Here is a 24,210-nt window from a genome sequence, read left to right on the forward strand (position 1 = left end):
TAAAAGTTAATTGATAACATAAAAAACATTACTTATCAATAATATCCTTTTAACCATCTAAAAGAGATTTCATATGTAATGCGTAAGAATAATGGTATATAACATTAACCAGAGAAAGTAGAATTTTTAAACAATTCAAACAATTGTCTTATTTCTAAATGCATTATTTAATTTGCCAAGGCAATTACCACAGATTTAATGAAAAAAAATCAAAAGCCTATGTTATCCCAAGTTAGAATTTTGTAGTATCCTACCATGTTTAATCAAATAATCTATAATAACAAAAGCGTAATATGCTAATTAGACCAGACATCCTTCTGGATGTCCTTCTGGACGACCTTCCGGATGAAGCAGGGGCTGCAAGGGAAGCCCGGGTCCTGGGTGCCTGCCGGCAGCTGGAGGGAAGCCGGTGCCGGCAGCCGGGAGAAGGAAGGCCTACATTGCACGAGTTTCGTGCATCAGGCCTCTAGTGCTTATATAATCATTAACTACATAGATGTAAGGAAAACAATAGTATGTTTTAGTTATAAATACTTGTATAGTAAAAAGCCATTTAATCTTTCTAAAAACAAATAAAATTCTCATAAGAGAATTATGACTACATCTGTGAGAAGAAAATGAACGAATTATCAAATGAATCAATTACTAAAAACAGTCAACACAGACATAAAAATGTCTTGCCAAGTTTAATAACAGAAATCATTATGGAACTACTTACTTTTAAATATTCACTTCCCTACTTAGGACGTACCCGTGGCATGAAGTGTAAATTTTAATCTCTGCCTCAGGGCACTAGAAGCTCTATAAAATCTGACACCAACCTACTTCCCAGTGTTATCCCCGCCTTTCCTTTTCTCTCTTTGGTGCTCCTCCCTTAAGTTTCACAACCCAGACTACGTTTTACTCTTTCGGAGAAGCTCTCCTGGTCCTCTCTCATGGCCGATTGACCCCTTTCCTCTCCTATTGAAGCATTTTTTATAGCCTCTCTTTGACTCTTCATGTATTATCTCTTAATTACTTCTTGACACCTCTGGTTCTTCCACTAGGAAGTTTGCTGGTTGACTAGCTAGATGAATAGACGTATGGACGGAGGGTGGGTGGGTCACAGGGCATCAGAAACAACTCGTTTTAAGAATGTTTTGGCAATGCCATCACCACTCTTGGTTCTCTGGCTCATCTCTCACTCCACCCTATTCTCTGTCAACATGGGACACAGGGAATTGACTGCAATAATAGTTCTTACACATGGATGGGAGCTCCACAACTTCAGGACTAAAAACAACTCTGGCATGGTTTGACCCAAAAGATAAAAAGGATCCTCATCACCCAGGAATTATACCCCTGACCTGCTTTCTTAATTCCCATGCCATAGTTGTCATCGCAACATAAATTAATAAATAAAACTGTTTAGATGCAGAATTTAATTTTAAAAGCAAATTAAAAAGCAATGGGAGAGTTGTCCATCAATAGATGAATGAATAGTGAAGATGTGGTACATATATACAATAGAATATTACTAATCCATAAAAAAGACCATTTGCAACAACATGACTAGACCTAGAGGGTATTATGCTAAGGGAGATAAGTCAGAGAAAGACAAGTACTATATAATCTCACTTAGTTATATGTGTAATATAACATACATTACAAACAAATAAAACCAAAAATAAACTCACAGATGCAGAGACAAAACTGGTGGCTGCCAGAGGGGAGTGGATGCAGAGATGGGCAGAAAGGAGAAGGGAATTAAGAAGTACAAACTTCCCATTATTAGGTAAGTCACAGGGATGTAATGTACAGCATAGGGAATAGAGTCAATATTCTAATAACTTTGTACAATAACAAATGGTTATTAGACTTATTGTGGTGATCACTCTGCAAGGTATATATAAATGTTAATTCACTATGTTGTACACCTGAAACTAATATAATATTTTGTCAACTATAAATCAAAATAAATTTTTAAAGCAATATAAGAGTTAATATAAGTTAGGTAAGTCTTTGTTTAATTTCCAACATACATCACTAGCTTACTAGATCCTTGAAGGCATTGGATATTTGAAAGACTGGGTCTTGTTCATATACCCTGGCACAGTTTCTTATACATAACAAGTGTTTAACAAGATCAATACAAAGAGAATCATATTCTATCACAATTTATCAATCATGTCAAGTCAAACATGTGTCCACATCTTACCAAGTTACTGTTTAGGCCGATCCACACAGGTTCATTAAATGCTTGCATTTGCATCCATGCAAATGCATTACTATAGGGATCTAGAATGCTAGCCATAAGAGACGTGTGAAGCTTGCAATAACTTTCTGCTTCATGCCATTGTAACTTTAACTTCGTGAGAGAATAGCTACTTTCACCATACTTAATAAAGCCATCTGTTGGAACTGTTGCTGGAGAATTAGGCAAGGAAGAGTCTGGAGTACAAAGATTATTTTCATTAGTATCAATAATCATTAGTTGAGTGCCATCACTACACATCTACTATATTTCATACATCATAAAAACAATCGGAATAGCACAAATCCAAACCACTGGGTGTTAAAAATATTTTCATGAGCCATTTCTCACCTAAAATAAAGCTCTATTTTTAGTCAGTGTGCCTGATTGAATTAAATAATTTCCAAGCTGTGTTTAGAATATTAAGGTAATTATGTAATTGTTTCTAAATTTAAAAAAAAAGCTTGCAAATTAAATGAGATATAGTATCTGGGTAAAATAAATGACACAGTTTAATCCCATCAATTAAATAACATCTATCATCCTATCATTCCTAATCTTTATTTTCCCATGTTCGTCAAATTTCAAGGTCAAGAACAGTCTTCCTCTCCCTCCCCTCTCTGTTCCACTCTATCCATGAATTTGCATCTATTTGTATCTCAGTGAGCCCTCCTGTGAGTAACACACCTTCAAGAGACAGGTTTAAGTTCTGGAATAAAGCCATACATGAGTGCCTGCTTCATTTACCCTTGACCTCAGGATCAATCTGTCCCTACTCATGATTTCCTGTGCCCGTCACCTGGCAGCCCATATCTTATTCAAAATGACTCGGGGACTGGAGCCCTTTTAAGTCAGAATCATTTTGGCTTTCTGAACTTTCCTTTTCCATCTTCAGAGTTGAGTAGTTGCAGTTGAGATTGTGTGTCCTGCAAAGCCTAAAATATTTACAATTTGTTTCTTTGCATGAAAAGCTTGCCAACCTCTAGTCTAGGGTTCTAGATAACCTTGCCTATGGGTTTTGTCTTGGCCACTTTTCTGCCTGTTCCGCTGTGTATCAGCCCAACCCACCATCTGCCTTGTTCTGCCACTACACAAATGCCAAACTTTCTTGTGATTACGCTGGGAAGCAACAACTCCAATTCAGCAGGTGGAGACGGCTTCCTCTTTCTTCTGCTGTTGCTGCCACCTGGTGTTGGTAGAATAGCATTAAACCAAGAGACCTAGGCCAGGGTCCCTAAAATGTTACATTTCCCAGCTTGGGTTTGTCTTAAACGTTGTTGGGAAATTTTCCTACCACAAAAAGTAGAAAAGGAGGCTTGAGATAGAGAAAAACAGCAACAACAATAACTAGGCAACTTTGCTCACCTGTCTAATATGCTTGTTTATGAAAAACTTATTTTAAAAACACTAAAATATTGAGAGGCTAGATTGTGGGCAATATTTTATCTTCTTTATATATTTTGTATTTTATAAATTTTCAACAGAGAACATATGTATTTTAAAAGTTTTTATTTACATATATTTTATATTTTATATTCATATATTTGTATATGCTATATAGAGAGAGATTTTGAAAAATATGATGAGGGCACTAAATATCATCCTAATCCCACCATTCAAATAGAGCCACTATTCTTATTTTCAATGTCTTTATTTAAAAGGGAGTTCATAGGGTCTTGTTTTGTTTTGCATAATTGACAGTCTATAAAATGTTATGGTCTGCCTTTTTCACTTTAATACTTTAACACCTTTCCTTAAGTCTAAATCTTCAAAAATATTTTCACTGTTGGAAAATACTCTATCACTTACATTTATAATAACAAGAAAAAGATTTTAAGTAAGCATGGGAATCAGCATTCACTCCTAGAAGGAGCCTCTTCTCTTTGCCCAAATAGCAGAGGCACAGATGGCATTACTGGGCCTAAGGCCCTGGTCCTGTGGGGCACAGTGTAGAGAGAGAAGGGACACGGCCTCTTATTTTATAGTACAGTTGTTTAATTAAATTGTAATCATTAATGCAACAGCTGCCTCAATTTCGTTCAGATAATAAAAAATGATGACATAATGATAGTTTAAAGCCGATGCAATCACAATTCTACAAGCTAATTAAGAGTGAAACTAGAAGACTATTAAAAATTGCAAAAAAGATAACATGTTATAGTGCTTAAAGTTTCTGTAACTATTGGTGAGGCTTACATATAAATCTGATACAGAATTCTTAATGACATTGAAACAGTTCTTTTCTCAGCCCCATGGTACATATGGGTACTTTGAGTCTGGAAGAAACTGGCTTTGGGATTAATAAAGGTTAGAATGTCTGCAATACTTTTCAATCATCAGCAAGTACCTGAAGTGATTTTCAGTCATCGTTGGCATTACTCAGAGCTGGCACTAGTTCCCTGATTCCCCAGGAAGTAGAAAAACATTTTAGTTCTGGAAGAAGTACCCTTTAACTGAAACTGATCCCCCAAGAGCTGTACTTAGGATGACAGCAAACCCCACCTCAACCCTTATCTCTACTTGATTTTCTTAATTTCTGGCATTCTTCTTGTGTAGCTAGACATTTTTATTCCAGCTTCACCAGAAAGTAAAATGCGTATAACCATAATCTTGACTCTCAGTAAATATCCACATACTCTGTTTTATTTTCATTTAACTATAGTCAGGCTTTCTAAGCTGACAAAAGGAACACAAGTCATGTAGCTACATTTTTAAAGAAAGAGGACATATATGTATATATTATGTTTTGTGTCCATGTTTATCAAATTATGCAAGTTGAAATGAGATATTCTTACTCTTTGTTTTTACGTACAAGTAGGCAAACATCCCAAGTTTCTAACAAAATTAGAAAGAGTTTTAACTTCATGTTTAATCCGCACAAAACTTTCTGGTAATGGAAGAGAGGGCACACTCATGATTTACAGAAAATATCACCCATTTTGTCTGCCCCAGGCACGCACGAATTACAGTGAGAATCAAACCCGCCGGGGTGTAAGGGGATCCTTTTTTAAAAATAAGGCTTTAGTTTTTAGAGCAGTTTAAGGTTCCCAGGGAAAAAAAAATGAAGGGGTCATTTAAAAAGAATATTTAAAAGCTCCAGCTCTTACAGGTGGGGAGGGTGTAGAACTCACCGGGAAGTGTCTGGCATATATAGCCTCGCTTACTGTCACAGGTGTCGTCCATCCACTTTCCTGCCTCTTTAGACTTCGTTCCAATAATAACAACACAGTCAGCCTGCATATTTAGGGAGGGGGAGAGTGGGAACCAACAATTATTTAAATCAATTCATTATTAAGCCAAAACTCCAAGGTTTAACATTGTCCTCATTCATTTACAGCAAGTTCAATTCATCCTTATTTTCCATACACTGCCCCAACTTTCCAGGTGGATCCCTCACAATGAACTCCTGCTATTTAACTGAAAATCAAATAAAGTTGTATACATTTTAGATACAGTTCCGAGGAACTCTGCTATCAGAAATTTCATTAATTTCTATATCCACAGCTAATATTGCTATGGTTGTCGTCTCCACCTCCCTGCCTCCACCCTCACTATCCCAAGAGTCTTGACTGTTAGGAACCCCCCAATTCTGTATTTCAAAGGTTCTTCCCTCATCCCCATCTCCCTTCCGTATTTCTCTTCCATCATCCCAGTTTAGAATCTCTGGCGTAGTCCTGAAAACCTGTATATAATAAGTAGGTTTCCACCACAAAATGCATATGGAAAGTTCTCTCCCACTCTCTTTATCAAACTGTATTTCACCTTTCCATTTTTCAAGTCCTGAAATTGTAACATCACCATACATGTGTTTTGATTTCTTTCTCCTTTTTTTTGAAATATAAATTTTTAGACACTCTAAGAACAAGTCTAGGAATAAAATCAACAACAAGTAACAATGCTTTTTAACTAAAGGGTGAGATTACTGGTTTTGTTTGTATTGTTTCTGCTTTTCTTTATGTTCTAAAAAACATTTGTACAATAATAATTTGTTTTTGCTTTACATGAAATTCACCTCTCATCTCAGAAATCTTGCTAAGCAAAACCTATCTCACTCCATTCTACTTTAATTTCTTCAGTAAGTTTTCAGGCCTCATTAATGTAAAGAGGAGTCAAAGAACTCCACAGAAAATGACTTACCCGTCACCAAAATGTACCCACTCTGCAAAGTAATTCTCATAAAGAAGTAATTTTGATCAGATCATTTTCCTGCTCAAGCCTTTCCCAGGGCATCTAAATTTCTCTAACTTCTGTTTTCCACCTTTCAAAGCTTACTCCTATTTCTCTTTTTGCATAAAACCCTGCTACATCCAAACCACTTATTCCTGAACAAACCTACCTTGTGCCTTTCTCTGGAAGACTTTACTCACCTTGCCCACCTAACAGGGCCTTCCCCATCCTCCCAGCAAGTGCCCCTCGCCATTATGTTTGAAACTTCTCGAGGAAAAGACCCCTAGCAATTCTTTCTCATATTCCTTCCCTCCACCAAGGGAAGGGCTCCACGGCTAAGTGTTGACTAATTAAACCACTGCATCCAATAGTCAGTTCCTTTCCTCTGAACTACTACCTGCTTTAGAGCTGGTGCTAATTATGCACTTGCATTTCTTTGCTGTCTTCTTTCTTACGTAATACTTGTGGTCTAGCTTCAGTGTGAGCTTCTTTAAGAACAAAATCTTAATGTTTTTCACAATGCTCAGCACGGTGTTTAACAATGATTAGCTGGCTGTTCGATGATATGAGATTTAAAGTAGTAAAATAAAGAAGCAATCATCTGTCTTTAGGTTAATGTACTAAAGCCCTTAGCACCGTGTTTGGCACATAGTAAGCATTCTGCAAACATTCGCTCAGTAATGATGATGGGGAGGAGGAGGACATCTTTAGAAGTAATAGTAGCTTCCAGGCTACGCCCCAAACACTACACCAGCTTCAGGAGTTCGGGGCAGCTGCTAACGCTGGGTCCCAGTTCCCTCCTGTCTCCCACCTAGGCCCACCATGGAGCTGGCTTTCCCTGCCCCTCACTGCCGCCACCCAACACTGAAGAGTTCTTAGCTGAATCTGTACGTCTTCTTTCAAGGCTGGCTTAATCTGAAACAGTTCAAATCTGCAAGAATGAATCAGACCAAGAAACACTCTGGTTGATTTTTCACAGGTTAATCGAGAATATGATGGCTTTAAACAAACTGATAGGGTATAGAGAGGTGACTCGAAGGTGATATTTACATCTTCATATGAAAGACTGCTCCTTCTTCCGCCGGGGTAACCTTTCCCCCAGTTGGTGTAGTGAACGCCTCGCCCATCCGTCCAAAGGAAAGTATGCTCTGAGTTGACATCATTCAGCCCAATCCAGGCATTAAAAGTGGAATCTTTCATATGATAGGTAAGAAATGCTGAAAGAAAGTATCACAAGATAATTTGTAATTTCGGCGGGAAATACTGAAAATATGGAAAATATTCAAAACACATTAATTTAAAAATATCAAGCATGTGATCAGTGTCTTCATTATTATTTAAAAGCGCATGAAAACACACACTTTCCAACCTTGCATTGTGTTATTGCTTCAGCTCGGGACTTTAAAAAGTTTCGTACAATAGAAGTCGAGGTTTTATCTGGGCCACTACAGATGGCTGTACAGGTTGTGCCTTGCCCAACGGCACTGGGGCCCTGGGTCAAGGGAGCCTAAAGTCTGCCCCACACCCCGATCTGCGTTGCAGCTGCCGATAAGCCTGCAGAAGAGGTACATTTTCCTAATTCATGCCCAGTCACCTGAGATAGCAGACATCCTGATTCTAGAAATAAAATAATCTGATTAGAACGAGTAGGCACAGAGAGGGCTCTTCATCCAGAAAAGTTTTTTCAACGAATACTATTTATCAAAACAAGTTACTTTAGACTGTCAAATGATCACACGCCTTGCCAAACCAGAAGAGCTGCCCAACTGGAACGCGCCCTGGGCTGCCAACTCCTAGGGCTCAGCAGCTGTCCAGGGAGTGTGCTTGGACCCAGAGGGCACCCTGATGCTAAGCACTCACATCATGAGGAGAGAGCTAGAAAAATTCAACGGATGTAGAACAAATATGGCCTCTTGTATCCTTATCAATCCCGTGGCAGAGGGGATGGTGGAAAATATCCAGAAGCAGTAAAAGACTTCAATGTGCAGGCGCCCCTCCCGCCTCCCTGAGGCCCTCCCCATGTTTCCCACAGCAGCTATCTTCTGGGCCAGGAACACCTGCCGGCACCTGTGGGCGCCTCGGCGGATAAGCACCAGTTCCACAGAACAACAATTTCTAAATATTTATGCGCAAACACGACTCCTGAGTGCAAATAGAAAACGGAATGACTAAGCACTAAAGTTACTAATAGAAAATGCAAAATACAGAGAAGCCTGCAGAGACACAATTATCTGTTTATTCAAGAACAAACAATTCCGCCCTAACAGGTTTGGCTCCATGGAGAGAGCGTCAGCCTGCGGACTGAAGGGTCCCAGGTTTGATTCCAGTCAAGGGCGTGCACCTTGGTTGCCGGCACATCCCCAGTAGGGGGTGTGCAAGAGGCAGCTAATTAATGTTTCTAACTCTCCATCCATCTCCCTTCCTCTCTGTAAAAAATCAATAAAATACATTTAAAAAAAAAAAAAAAAGAACAAACAATTCCATGGAAAGCCCATTGCTCTGTGATTACTCTTTTGCAGAGTAGTAGATGCTCAGGAATGTGCCTATTTTTCAATTAACTAAAGGTTAGAAAAATTGTTTTGTCTTCTAACATTTTTCAGAGAGAGCGAGGAGAGCATGGGTAGGTATTTATTTTAGTTTTATTTCCTAAAGAAGATCATAACTTTTACCCTATCCCCAACTCAAAATTAAATGTGGAAAAGGTCTACTGCCAATATTTCAGCACTGACTTTTTTTTTCTGCCAAAAACCACAATAAGAATTCAACAACGTGTGCCTGTTTTGCCAGGAATAATGTTATTTTATGTGAAAATTGTTTCCTTCTGCACATCTCTATTACCCAGGTTCTAATTTTGTTATACCAGGAATCAGCCCTTTGTGGTTAAGAGAGGGATCAATTATTGTGTTCCTCTGCAGGGTAGCAAAGCCCAAAATGTGGTAGGCTAGTTGGAGAAATGTGGATATTATAGTCTTACAATTTTTTTATTGTGTGCTATGGTTTGACCCTCTTGCTTTAGTGTCTGGCAAGTTACTGAACTTGTCAAAAGTGCTCAGGGAACGCGTGGTTGGTTTAGCATACAACGTGTTCCAAGAGAACAGTCAGCACATCAACGGAGCAAAATGAGCATTTGGGAGGGTGCCAAACAGGGTTAGTGTCTTTCTTTTTTCTTGTATTTTTTGAGATAGTAATACCATTTATCCAGAATGTAATTTTAGACGTCAAAGAATCTTGGGACCAAAAAAAACTTAAAATTACCCAGACCACATCTCTCACCTACAACATTGCATCCATTCACTTGTACAACAAACATTTATTGAGCATCTTCCACACTATGTACTAGTCAATAGATAGGACTCTATGGCATCCATTTGAGTACCTTTCAGCTTAAGCGTTTTCACAGCCCTTTAGAGAACTCATGAAGCAGCCCATCCAATCAGTTCTAATTGCTAGAATGACCTCCTAAGTTTAAGCCTAAATATATTTCCCTGTAACTGCCACTCATTGGTTCTAGGCCTTCCTTCTGGAACCACATAGGAGGATCCTTGAAAAGCCACATCCTCTCTTTTCTAGGCTGTGAAACCGGCAGGGCCTCTCAAACATTCCTCACTTGCCACTTGCTGTGGTTTCCAACCCTTCATCGGTTTAGTCACTTTCATCTGAATAGTCTCCAGCTGGTCAACATCCTCCTTAAAGAGGCAAGTCACAAATTCAACCTAGCATCTATTTCAGATAAGGTGGCTTGGAAGAGTCCATGCAGAAGTGGTCAAGCACCTTTCATCTGAGAGCAGTGAGTTTTACAACCTGCCATATGGTTAGGGTATGTTTTCTCCTTCAGTGCTCTTCTTCAGAGCTCTGGCTTACCCTTATATTTTACAAAAATACATTTCTCAATTTATTCAAAGTTTATATTCCAAAATCAGTTTTATTGCATTATAAGTTTTGTGGTAACATGACTAGAAAAGCAGTAAATGGGAAATCAGCAATTTCTCATTTACTACTAGAACGACTCTGTTTCTTTGCCTCTTTGGGGAGCAAGCTGGTTTGGTGGAAACAGAATGGGATGTAAACTGGGAGACCCAGCTTGATTCCCAACCCTATTGTTTACTCAGCAAGCTCCTGATTCCAGGCTCTCTGAACACCACTTTCCCACTCACAAAGTGGGGTAGTGATACCTGCTTCACAGAGTTGTTCTGACAACGAAGAGGGACTTATATGCAAAACGAGAGGCCTGCTGCATGAATTCATGCATGGGTGGGGTTCCTCGACCTGGCCGGCGATAGGGGCCAATCGGGGCCATCTCACCCAGTCCCAATCGGGGCCGGTCAGGGCCGGCCGGGGGGAGGGACTGTGGGAGGTTGGCCGACCACGGGAGGTTGGCTGACCACAGGAGGTTGGCTGTGGGAGTGCACTGACCACCAGGGGGCAGCTCCTGCATTGAGCATCTGCCCCCTGGTGGTCAGTGCATATCATAGCTACCAGCTGGTCATCTGGTTGTCTGGTCATAACAGTTGCTTAGGCTTTGATATATATAGATGTCCAGCATGGTGCCTACAACTGAATAAAATAAAATAGTTCTCACTATGGGCTTGATTTTTTCCCCCTTTCTACTTTTTCCTTTTGAAAACCACAAACTCATCTTCAATCACAATCCTATATAATAAAAGGCTAATATGAAAATCGACCAAACGGCAGAACGACCGGTCACTATGATGCGCACTGACCACCAGGGGACAGATGCTCAATACAGGAGCTGCCCCCTGGTGGTTAGTATGCTCCCACAGGGGGAGCACTGCTCAGCCAGAAGCTGGGCTCACAGCTGGCAAATGCAACAGTGGTGGCAGGAGCCTCTCCCGCCTCCACGGCAGCACTAAGGATGTCCGACTGCTGGCTTAGGCAGGGAGTGGACCTAAGCTGTCAGTCAGACATCCCCTGAGGGCTCCCAGACTGCGAGGGGGCACAGGCCAGGCTGAGGGATCCTTCTGAGTGCATGAATTTCATGCACTGGGCCTCTAGTATTCCATAATTTTATGAAAAAATTACATGTTCAAATGCATGATTGAATGTACAATGGCCTGCATACCTTGCTCTCTTTCATTGCGTATGGATACCAGATTCCCTCCAAATCCTATGCAAGCTTTTCGTGCCTCTTGCCATGTTTTTCTTTCTTGTTCAACAAATCCAAAGATTTTGAGACACTAGGATGAAAGGAAAAAATCCAGTGATTAACTAAAGATACTACTAAAAAGTCAACTGAATTACATCAAAATTATTTATAAAGATTATAGCTAAATATAAATTCCCTCACAACCAAATAGAGATCTAAAATATTGAGTAAGTTTTATTACAAACTTTTTTTGCAAACCTCTTTTCTCTTTTTGGACAAAGGGTACAACCATTTGGATAATATATTCATATATACTCATAATTTCCATAAAGAATTTGACATGGGAATCTCCACCAATTCTTACCTAAAAATTACTAAAATGATGAAGTAAAGTAAAAGTTAACTTTAAGCTGAAAGATTTGCATTGCCACTCTCCATATGAGAATCAGTGTCAAGATTGCAACTCATTTTTTCTTACCTTGTTGTTGTAGAAACTCCAACCTTCCTTACAACCTCCTGGGGCCGGGGGCGTGGTAGGAATAACTGTGGCATTGATGCTGCTGTTATGTCGCTGGCAGATGAAGGGATTTGGATAACCACAATTAATGTCATTCCAAAGCCCTGGCAAAGAACAAAATAGTTAAATTAGATTTGCATGTTTAAAAATGCATATATACATATATATTTATATATATATATACATATATGAAGGATTCTCAAAAGTCGTTTAGACTACAATCAAACTTTAATTCATGCAAGTGACTCAAAAAGCCAATGCGACATCCTTTCACTCTTTCACTTGAACTAATAATAGTTCAACTTTATAAAGAGCTTCCTATGAGCCATGTACACATTTGGAATTACATACATAATATCTAAATAGCCAGTTACAGCAAATGGTAATAATGTTATAACAAACTCTCTCTATACCAAACATTTATTTAGTGTTTTAGAAGTATTATCTTGTTTAATTTTCTCAACAGATAGGTTCTACCTCTATTCCAATTTAGAAGACAAAGACTGGAGAGAGAGAGAGAAAGGAGATAAACATTCTGGATATTTCCTTCAAATCAGAACATAAAAAAAATATTTCATTAGATGAGAAGTGAGATGACTGTGTAATTTAATAGATTAAATGTTAAGCATCCCTTTGCTTTAAAAATTCATTGATTAGATGGCTAAAATTAGAACTCTCCTTTATTCTCTCTTCTTTCTGACTTAATTGCACAACCTTCTACTTTTAACCTAAGGAGGTAACAAATGACACATCACACCACAAGCCAAACTCAAAATATGTATATTGTCTACCTGAATTTGCATACATGACTACACAGTTTTCATCGTCATTTGCAAAATTGGGTTCACCTGGGGCCCAAGCCACAAAATTCACCTTGCTTTCATCCATCCAACTGGAAAACAAAATGCAGGCATTTAATAACAGTCCGAACATCAGAATAACTGGCTACAGCCTCGTGGAGGGAACAGGCAAGTCGATCAAGATGAAGGAATCACAGGATTCTAAGCTAATAGAAGAGAGGATTCTAGAGAGCAGTTCTAGAGAGAGATTCTAGAGACTAGCAAGAAAACCCCAAAGGAGGTTGGTGCTTTTGGTACATTGTGCTTCTATAGCAACCTGATGCTTTGGCTACTCTGCTTTCTTTGCCCTTCCTGGAAGAAGCTGCCGTTAGCCTTGAAGTGGGAGAAGAAATGGAGATGCCCATTACTTTGGAAGTGGGTCAGAGCAAAAATCCTCCCATAATACTTTTTTTTGTTTATAAATAGAAATTTATTTCTCACAGTCTGGAGGCTGAAAGTCCAAGATCAAAGCTCTGGCAGATTTGGTGTCAGGTGAGAGCCCGCTTCCTGACTCATCTCCCGTAATACTTCTTAGGCATCATTGCCACAAACACAACCACCATTGAGAGGCTGAGAATATGGAACTTCTCATGAAGCCCGTCCTCCAAATTTCATGTGTTCTCTGGTTTTTCTTAAGTGATATGGACCAATATTTATTTTAATAAATTATAGGAATTCAGAGACATTTAGCAGGAAAAGGACCAAGAGATCATTGAAGAGCTCTCTCATGCCTATCCGAAAGAGCTTTAAACATTTCTGATCTTTAAAAATAATGAGTGTGAGTTTAGGTCTCATTACCCTAAAATGGCAACAATAGCCAGAGGGGATCTATGTGGCTAAAACACCTGTGCATGAGCCAGACAGGCGTATCTGCTCTTCAGACTTAGGAGAACACGTATATAATGAACAAGCGAAGAAACCCCCCAAACTTACTAATTTCCTCCCTCCCATAGCTTTCCTGGCCCCTGTACCCTATGGAAAATGGTAGAGTCATTTCTTTGAAGGGAAAGCGTCTCATGCAGTTAACACAGTTTTTCAAAGTTGTGATGTTAAAGCAGTGAGTGGAGGAACATAAAAGGACCCTTTAGTTCTGTGCGCCAAGGCGTCCAAGTGGAAATTGTAATTTTTAAAATAAATTCAGTGTTCCTATGTATATAATACATCTTCTTAGAAGATGATTTACTAGCAGGTGACAGCATTCAAAAACAAAGACAGGTAAAGTTTTGCAAGATTAAATCAGATTTTGAGTTATTCAAAAATTAGAACGCTGAAGACATTTAACAGGATTATTTCTAATTCTTTTTGGTTTTATAAAAGATGCTTTTTAGGTTAAGAACCCTGGTGGATTTTTTTAAATGCATTCAGCAAAATAAAATCCTCAAAATAACTTAGGTGTTTATCCAATCACTATCTTAAGCAAAGTCATTTTATTTTTATTTACTTACGAAAACTTTTTATCCAAGCTGATCAATAAACCAATAAAATAAGCTGGCTGTGCATCCATCCTGTTTACCTAAAACATGGAAGTTTACATATAGTTCAATCTATATTTACATAACAAGCAAATTCTTACATAAAACCTATACATTAATGAAGCAACCTATTTGGAACTTTTTCTAAGGAAGAGATTCATGTAGAAATCTTGTGGTATATCCAATGTTATGTTTTTCATAAAAATAAAAATAAAAATATGCACATTATATAACAACTTGCATTTATAAAGCAAATATCTAAAGTAGCTCTATAATATCAAATGTCTATAGTAATTAGGTTGTTGAAGGCCATCTGTTAAACAAAGTCACCATTTAGGATTATGTGCCTAAGGAAAGACTTCTTGATCCATGCATATATTTGTGCAACATTAGAGAATTTCAAACCAAGGTATATCTACAAAGATGAAGATAAGTCAGACTACACTCTTACTATCTTTGTAATCAAATAAATCTTTATTTCTCATTACTGTTCAACTTTTTTCCTGCTCTCTTTCCTATCCTTTTTCTGGCAACAAACAAGAATGCCATGAAGATTTTTAAAGAGAAAGACTGAACCAAGAACTCTTAGAAAAAACAAATTACACCTTCACTCTTAGCTGACAAGAAAGATTTTTATATGAATAATCAAGATGTACTACCTATTAACCAACAATTTGGTCCAACTAAAGTAGATTTTTAAATTAATAATCAACCTGCACTATACACAAAGAATTGATATAAACAACTAGTTAGATATTACAATATTTGAAAATCAAATTAGTGAACTCAAAGCCATGAAGTACGGATCCTCACAAAGCCCAGACTACAACTGTCGATGGGTTCTGTGATTCTTCACTGAATATTGAAGCAACAGGTCATTCCTTTCTATTATGGCCGACATCCCCACCTTTATGTCTTTACCCTGACCCTAGAAGGTGAAAATTCATCACATAATTTAAAATTGCAGCACAGGGTACCAACTATAGACAATATCTTTGCTTAACACATGTCAGTGGTCCATTCTTAAATTAATCATTTTCTTACATATTTCCATAGAAACTTCTTTTCACTTTCACTTTGAATGGAAACAAGATCACCAAAATTCCTCTTGCAAAATTCTCTTGCATTGTCCATTGTTTCCGACTCTTTACTAAAATAATACTGGTAGTCTTTGTAGATAACCCACCCATCTTCAGTGACCGGTGGATCTGAAAAATTCATGGAAAAGGGTGATGGATTTTACTTTGGTGAATTTAAGAATCTGGTTTGAATGGCACACACAAATGAGAAGAGCAGAGTAGCTACTATATCAGAGGTGTCTGCAACTCTGAGAGCCCAGATTAAGCAGGATACAGACTGAAATACCTAAGGCCAGATTGCCACTTGCCACCAACTCTGTACAAGCTCATTACTTTCTCTTCCCAACTAAGTTCCACGAACTGGTATCTCTATTGAGTAAAACAGTGGTTCTCAACCTTCTGGCCCTTTAAATACAGTTCCTCATGTTGTGACCCAACCATAAAATTATTTTCATTGCTACTTCATAACTGTAATGTTGCTACTGCTATGAATCCTAATGTAAATATCTGATATGCAGGATGGTTTAAGGCGACCCCTGTGAAAGGGTCATTCGACCGCCAAAGGGGTCGCGACCCACAGGTTGAGAACCGCTGGGGTAAAGGAACTTCCAGCTTTACCTTCATCAATAGGATCACATAGCTGGAAGGATTTACATCCAGGCACCAGTGATGTTCTAGGTGTAAGAAGTGGAGGCCGTGAGAAAACATCTTTTATCTCAATAGAACAAACAACTTTTGTAATAGATGGGACTAGGGTGCTTCCGTGTATAACGGGAAAACCAAAGAATTCACAAACCAAGAAGACTCCTATGGCTTCTGCCAAACCATAAAATTCTATGATTCTGCACTGGTGTAGGCTAAATAGAAGCTCCCAAAGATATCTAGATCCTAATGTCTGGAATCTGTGAATGTTACCTTACACAGAAAAGGCACTTGGTAGATGGGACTAAATTAAGGGAGATAGATGGAGAGACTATCCTACATTATGTGGCTGGGCCCTAAATGTAATCTCAAGTACCCTGATAGAGGGAGGCAGAGGGAGAGTTGACTCCGGAAGAAGAAAACCATGTGACAAATGAAGCAAGATGCCACATTGCTGGTTCTGAAGATGAAGAAAGGGGCCATGAAATAACAATGCCAGGAATGCAGCTCCAGACGCTGGTAAAGGCAAGGGAATAGATCCCCCCTTTGAGCCTCTGGAGAGAGCATGGTCCTGCCAATGCCTTGGTTTCAGCTCAGGGAAACTGAGTTCATATTTCTTACTTCCAGGTCAGGGAATAAATGGCCGTCACTTTAAGCCACCAAGTTTGTGGAATTTTGTTACAGCAGTCCTAGGAAACTAATACCTGTGCTAAAGAAGAAACAAGTGATCTTGGATTTGATTTGTAAACATTCATTGTACTAATATAATAGCTGCTTGATATTTGTGTTCATGAACATCTGTCTGGAGAGAAAGATCCAAACTTGCATGAGATTTTCAAAGATATTAACAACTTCTGCTCTCCACCTTCTTAGGACAAGTTTTGTTTTGTTTTGTTTTTTATTGTGAGAAAAAAACAGCAGAGAAAAGCTATCAATATAGAGATCAGAAAATAAAACACCTACTGTCTTCAGGAGTTGGTGTTGGCTCAGGTTTTGGTGTTTGGCCTGGAAAACAAACAAAAAATTAATATAAAGTATGCTGCCCTTCTGCAATCACATATTCTTCTAGTTTCACAGTTTTCATATAGCTAAATATAGCTAAATGAAGCTAAAAACTTAATTGTTCTCTTTTCTTTTCCTCCTCCTCCCCTCTACTCGCCAATTCTCCTATCATGCTATGGAGGAGGAAAGTGAAGGAAAACGGAAGTAGGAGTGAAGAGATAAACAAAGTAGGTACAGTAATGGCCACCAGAAATCAAAAGAAAGTTTTCAGGCACAGCAAGCAGTGTCATACAAAGGAAAGAAAAGAGAACCATTTTTGGAATCAGAAAGCCTAGGTTCAAATTCCAGACCTGGGTTTAAAATGCTTGCCCTTAGTTTTGTCAACAGTAAAAAGGAGTTAGTAATTATGTGTAAATAGCTGAGGTGAAATACGTGAATTATTTGTATTTATAAGGTGCCCAATAGATATTAATTTTATAGTCACACATATTATTATTATTATTAGCTATGAAATTACTTCAAATTCCATTATTTGAAATTACATATGAACTACTTATTTATAAAATATACTTTCTTTAAAGAATCTTATTTTTATTAAATGTATGTTTTACTAAAAGTTAAATAAAATAATTTTCTTTTCAAGGAGTTGTTGATATATCTGGACTCTGTTGGAATCTGATAAAAGGACTCAAGTGTCTCAGCTTTTGGTTTAATACAGTCAACATCCATAAGAATAAAAGTACCAATGACCCATAAAGAAACAAGACATAATAAAATCATCTGTAGCTAGAACTTTAAAGAAAAATCAGCCACTCCTTATTCCTCCATTTTGAAAACACTAGTCTAAGTAGGAGTAAGGAGAATAAGCAGACAGACAGCAACAGTGCCTTGAGCAGTAGACTTGAGACAGTGGCCAAAGTTTCCCCACAGCAGAGGGCAATGTGGTTCCATTTATCTGTTTACAAAGAACTAGTTGATGTATATTTTGGTTCAAGGGTGGGTCTATTTGTGTTTTTTTAAGCATAAGAATCTGGATCCTCTGACCTCCCTGCCTGACTTGGATATGTGGACCTTTCTGAGTCAAGATCATGACTCATAGCATCACTGCTACGCTTTGACCATGAGTAACATGGCGGGTCCTCCGAACGGTGTCTGTTCTTTGTGTTGAACATTTCCTCAAGAAACCAATATTTCGAATATTCGGACTTAGGAAATTTTTCACCTAAGGTAGGTCAAAGGGTGACAATTCCAAAAAAGAAATGGCACAGTCATTGCTCTGCTCACAGAGCAGAACGTCCACTCCCACCACTGAGAGCCTGAGCCAGAAATCAGAGCTCATGGGAACTATTCCCAGGGACGTGACTCGAGTCGAGGATTCCCAGTGGCCTTTTGATCTTCTGTTCCTTTGGAACATTTATCATTGTTCAGCGACTTCATTCTCATCTTGTGAAAGGATGGCTCCTGCCAGTTCCTTTATTTTTTTATGTTGTTTGTTTGGTTCTGCTAATAAAGGGAAGTTATTGGGATGTGAGAAGGTTAGTTCTTCGAGCTAAGATAAAGGAAAAAACAGGTTATCCTACCTTTACGTATCTGGCAAATCCAGTTCTTAAGATGTTCACAGTTAATATCATTCCAGGACATACTAGGGTCACCTTTCAGCTCTCCACAGTATTCAGTATTTCCATAATTATTAGGTTCTCCATAAGACCAATTTTCATAGGAAACCTATGTTAGAAACATTATACACCCACCATTTATATCAGCCCAATGTCAATCATTTACCCAAACAGGAAAGTAAAGATATGTTTATATTTTTAAAACCATTTCCCTTTTTTCACCATAGTTTTGCTTCTAAAGCAAGATTTATAAACATGAATGGGAAAGAGTTTTCATTACATGGAAACTTTTGAAGTTGAGTAGAGTATGCTATTGATTATTAGAAAATTTTCTTTACTCTGATTAAACAGAATGGCTCTAGAACAGGGGTGGGCAACCCCTGGCACACATGCCAAACATGGCACGCCAGTAACTTTTGCTGGCACGCGAAACCCTCTCTTATAATCTTCCATTTACAATTTTTTTCTTAATATCGACTTTTTTATTTTTCAGATAAATTCAGTGTAGGTGCATCTTAGATAAATAAATAATTTTACATAACATGTATACATTAAAAAATAAATGTATTTTTCATCATCATATACTGTGTTTTTGTCGCTTGAATGAATTTTATTATTTCTTCAAGGTTCTTCACATACATACACCTTAAGAGATATCAAGTAGGCGTAACATGTTCTCAAAAAATTAGGGTTGGCACGCAGAAGAATTTTGAGTCAGAGATTTTGCTGGTTTTGGCACGCATTCACAAAAAGGTTGCCCAGCCTTGCTCTAGAGCCATTTTTTTATATTTAGAAAAAACTTGGCAAAGAGCTCCACTGATCAGTATAGGAAGTTCTTACATTTATAATCCATTCTTAAGGGATAATATTTCAGTGTGATATTGGAAACTCTTTTTATTCGATGGTAGCATAAAGCATCCATTCTTTTTAAAAAAGAAACAGACCGATAACATGTTGCTAACAAAACTACCAAATTTTACCAAAATGAATAGTGGAAATAATGGGGGGCTGGGTTTCGGTCCCCTGTGATGTTTTCAATGTGGAATCATAGTCCATAAGGTTTTAGACTAAGCGTTATGATCTATTTTCCAGAGGTATGATATAAAGAATCCAACATCAATGGATCCATCAAATATACTATCTTACCCAAGTTCCTTGAGAAGTTGCTGGTGTAAGAGGAGATAGAACTAAAATCACACAAAAATATGTGATGACTAGTGTCCAAAATGCCAGCAAGTGCCCAAGCCTCTCACTTCTCCATTCCTAAGAATGGAGAAGTCTGACATAACCTAATGGCTATTAATAAAATATCAGAAGTTATTTCCAGACCTCCTGATCTATAAGAACACTTGATGTTTAAGAAGTTTAACTACTTGCATGCTAATTTTTCATATCAAAATAAATATATTTTATGTAAACTACTACAATGAGTTTCTAATTTTTTTTTCCAACTAGCCAACATGATTACACCTTGGGTAAATAAGAGAACTATACTGGGACAGAGACAGAGTAATAATCCTAAAATAGCATTTACTTTTCACAGAAAAATGTCTCTAGCTATCATAATAAAAAGTCTTACCAACAATGTATATTAAGCCAAAGGATAACATTAAAATAAATACTACATGATAAAGTAAGAAAATGATATATTAAATCAAATCACTCACAGGAGAACCATCACTCCAAGTAAAGCCCTCTGAAGAACTTTCATATGTCAACCCCAACCAAAACAGTTCGTGGTAGTTTCCACTAGCCCTGCAATATACAAGATATAAAGAAAGCTTATGCATGAAACAAGTTTGTTTAGCTATAAAGACTAATCAAATTTGAAAATTACACAGGTAAAGAGATTCAATGATTAAATATAAGCATTATTCAATAGATGTGCATTTTTGGTAGAACCCATATATACTAAAAATGAGCCACCCTTTGAGAATAAATAATTGTAAAGCACTGAAAGATAATCATTTGTTGTTATTCATTTAACAATATGTATTGAGTGTCTTGTACTTTTATAGAGCCATTCATCACAGGATTTATACTTATAAAATTAAGGCATTCGGAAGTGAAACTAGATTTTAAAAAGGGCCCCCCCCAAATAAAAATAAATTTAAAAAAAAATAAAAAAAGGGCCTATAGATTTGGAATACAATATATGAACTCATAGCAGCACCATGAGCCAACAATTTTGGGAACATAAAATGTTTCTCAACATAATTAGCACCAAATAGATAAAAGAAAAAGAGTATTATATAGAAAAGATACTTACGTTATTAATCTCCATATTGCTTGCTGTTCCTCTTTATTATTGATACTCGCTAGATCTCCACCCAGAGCTCTACAGAAATCTCGAGAGTCAAACCATGTTTTCTTCTCATGTAATCCTTTTGTAAACAGCTAAAGAGGATATGGTTTCAGGAGTTATTTTGCACTGCATAGCTTATTAACTCAAGATAAATAACTGTTTACTTTTGGTGAGATTTCCTTTACAGAAAAGCAAGACATTACAATGACCCCACACAACATAATTCTCTTGGCTAAAAATCAATTTATGAGTGAATATTTGGGTAACAAACTTTGGGGGATGATTTTGTGAAGAAAACTTTAAAAAATAAAGTTGATAGCACATGAGGAATTAGCTTAAAATCTTAGAAGCTTTAGGCATATGGGCTAAGCATACAGCTCATTGTCGAAGACAAGGTTAATTTGGTTTAGTGTGAAAAGTAGCATTAAGATGGAAAGAAATTGAAAGAAAATTTTGATACAGAGAAAGTATACATGAATAGAGAAAGCATTAAGGAAAATAACCTCCCTAAAATTGTGCCACAGATTGCTATCCTGTTAGGCTTAAACAAGGAATAACCTGGCAGCCTTTCAACACTTTGTTGGCTGTGTCCTTCAACACCGCCTTGTCTTTTTTCCTTGTAGATGCATATTTTCACAATGATTGGCACACATGCTCTGTACTAATCTGTCAGAGCGTCTAAAAAGGTGGGTTATCAGTTAAAACCAATTTAATAATTCAATAATTTAGGGGACATGTCATATTATCCAGAAGATTTCAGTGAAAAGCAATACACAGTGACAGCCTGGGAAACACCTATCAGTAGGCAAACAGTATAAGAGTTCATTGTCTCCACCAACTTTTATAACATTTATTCATTGTTTTTCATGAGTCTTGGCCCCATCATCCAAGGCTTGTGGATAAAGAAATTTGCTTCCAACCGACTGTGGCTGCCCAGCTGTCATCATGCAACCCAAGGCAACCTTCACCTTGACCCTAACTCGAGCCTACACAAAGGTGATCTAAGCAAGTTTCCACTTAAGTAATCCTGAGACTTCTGTGACTGCCTCAACTTGCTAGACTGTGATAGAAGATTTCATTTGATTAAATCAATTTACTACCAGCTGAATTTTATTAATAATTCCTGTATCTTAACTTGTACAAAGATGGTCAATATATTTCCAAACAAACCCTACTCCAAGCATCTCTAAAACCGTAGACTTTTTAGTGACGCACATCTGTGGATTTGTTGAATACACACCTGGGTCATCTCCTAGAACCTTGGTTCCCTTCCCAGCTCTGGAGAACTCTGCTGCTTCTCTCAAAATTCTGCAACATATCTCCACAGCCTACCGCCCTCAGGCAAATGGCTTTGTGTAAAATAAATTTGGTCTTTGTGTAGTAAGTCAAAAGTTTCCTACCAACAACAATAAATATCGAATCCTCTTCTGTTTAGCCCAATATAGTCCCTTCTATATAAATTATGCTTTTAACCCAGACTGGCTAATCTGGATTGCATAGTTCTTCAGCTCTATTGCTACTAATGGGAGTTTCCCACCCAACTAGCCACACCCCTCAGGTCAGAGAAGATTAAGCAACATCATTCTAACACACATTGATAATTCAAGTTCTTCATTAACCCTGCCTGTCTTACAAGGCATGCCATGGCCGTAGGCCATTCACAGGATTGAATAACAGAAGTCTTGAGAGTGTACCTTTAAACACCATTAAGCAGTAGATAAGTAAATTTCTCATTTAGTTAATCTTAACCTTCTCTAGAAAGAATAGAACTTATAAGAAAGAGAGGGGCGGGGGGGGAGGGGGGGCGGAGAAAGCCCCAAATAAATTCACTGGGGTTTTTCTTTGTTCATTTGTTTGGGTGAACTTGCTTGCATAAGGAGAAAATAGACGATCCAGCCCAGGAGTGTATTAAACAATTGCAGAATATCGAATTGTCATTTAAGGGACATGAAACACCCATATACTCCTACCCAGAAATGCCCCCATCTCCCAGAGGCATAATAACCAGGGGTTAAATCAGTACAATGGAGCATTACCTCGAGGATACCCATGGGGCATTATTACAGATTCATTTATCAATTCTGTTAACTAAAAGCTTGGTCTGTAAGAACAGGACAAAAAGTGAGATGCAATGGAAATGAGTGAGGGGGAGCAAAAAATGTTCATTAAGATGAAAAGAAATGCTAGCTCAGACTAGGGCCGGAAAGCCTGGGAGAGAGGAGAGGCAGAGAATGGGGTGATGAAGGCAAAGCAAAAGAAGAAAGGCTGCTGTGATCTGTGTTGTGCTGTAGGTTACTTTTGTTGGTCTAAATCAGCGGTTCTCAACCTTCCTAATGCCGAAACCCTTTAATACAGTTCCTCATGTTGTGGTGACCCCCAATTTCATTGTTACAAATTGGACATAATTAAAGCATAGTGATTAATCACAAAAACAATATGTAATGATATATGTGTTTTCCGATGGTCTTAGGCGACCCCTGTGAAGGGTCATTCGACCCCCAAAGGGATCAGGACCCACAGGTTGAGAACCACTGGTCTAAATGCAACTGGTCATTAGCATTCATCCAAGGAAAGCTCTTTACAAATAAACCAGATCAATAAAGTCACAATTCCTACAGGTGAAGCCTGAGCATGGTAGCATTTGGTTTGGTTTGGTTTTAATTTCTTAGCTGATTCTTTAGGCTGAAGGATATTCCAAATTCTTTATTAGTTTTGCAATTGCAACTTACCTTGAAACACAAGCTTGTTTTACTGGTGGTGCCCCAATCCTCTGGACATTTGGGTTCGGGTGTTGTTGTGGGCTCCGGTGGACGAGTTACTCCCTCTGCCCAGTGTTTGCACACAAATTTTGCCTTTTCTTCACATCTCAAAACATCCCACAGGCCCCCTGCGGTCCCAGTTTTCATGGCAACACACCCAGCTTTTCTCCCTGCGTTAAACACACAGACTTCACTTAACAGATGCTGCTGTAGTCTGGCCATGCTCGCAAGAGACAGTACAAACCTGACTCAAATTGTGTGGTCAAACCTTCAGATGCTGAGGAAATGAAGAGGAGAGATCCTAGGGCATTTGGCAATTATGTGTGCTGTTCGGAATCGTTATTTACCTTTCATCTGGGAGGCCTGTGACCCCAACTGAATTATGATCTCAAAGGTCACGGTTTTGATAACATTTTGTATTTCTAACATCTGGCAGGGTGCGCCTTTAGTAGACATTTAACAATACAATAATTTT

At 38.1% G+C, this 24,210-nt stretch overlaps 1 protein-coding gene across 2 annotated transcripts in view; it reads right to left on the bottom strand.

Annotated features, from left to right (window-relative positions):
- The window catches only part of MRC1 (mannose receptor C-type 1), a 97,885-nt gene that overhangs the window by 16,603 nt on the left and 57,072 nt on the right, over positions 1-24,210 (bottom strand). For both annotated transcript variants that reach the window (XM_036345776.1, XM_036345766.1), the window contains exons 12-24: positions 23,706-23,905; positions 20,941-21,068; positions 20,339-20,426; positions 18,636-18,780; positions 17,017-17,058; positions 15,377-15,540; positions 14,306-14,373; positions 12,813-12,913; positions 11,983-12,125; positions 11,481-11,595; positions 7,451-7,617; positions 5,365-5,467; positions 2,198-2,430 (exon numbers count right to left, since the gene is read on the bottom strand). In XM_036345776.1, coding sequence (XP_036201669.1) covers positions 2,198-2,430; positions 5,365-5,467; positions 7,451-7,617; positions 11,481-11,595; positions 11,983-12,125; positions 12,813-12,913; positions 14,306-14,373; positions 15,377-15,540; positions 17,017-17,058; positions 18,636-18,780; positions 20,339-20,426; positions 20,941-21,068; positions 23,706-23,905 — 1,697 coding nt within the window. The remainder of the gene's footprint in view (positions 1-2,197; positions 2,431-5,364; positions 5,468-7,450; positions 7,618-11,480; positions 11,596-11,982; positions 12,126-12,812; positions 12,914-14,305; positions 14,374-15,376; positions 15,541-17,016; positions 17,059-18,635; positions 18,781-20,338; positions 20,427-20,940; positions 21,069-23,705; positions 23,906-24,210) is intronic.

The sequence above is a fragment of the Myotis myotis genome, unplaced genomic scaffold (assembly GCF_014108235.1).
Source record: "Myotis myotis isolate mMyoMyo1 unplaced genomic scaffold, mMyoMyo1.p scaffold_m19_p_1, whole genome shotgun sequence".
Taxonomy (NCBI): Eukaryota; Metazoa; Chordata; class Mammalia; order Chiroptera; family Vespertilionidae; genus Myotis; species Myotis myotis.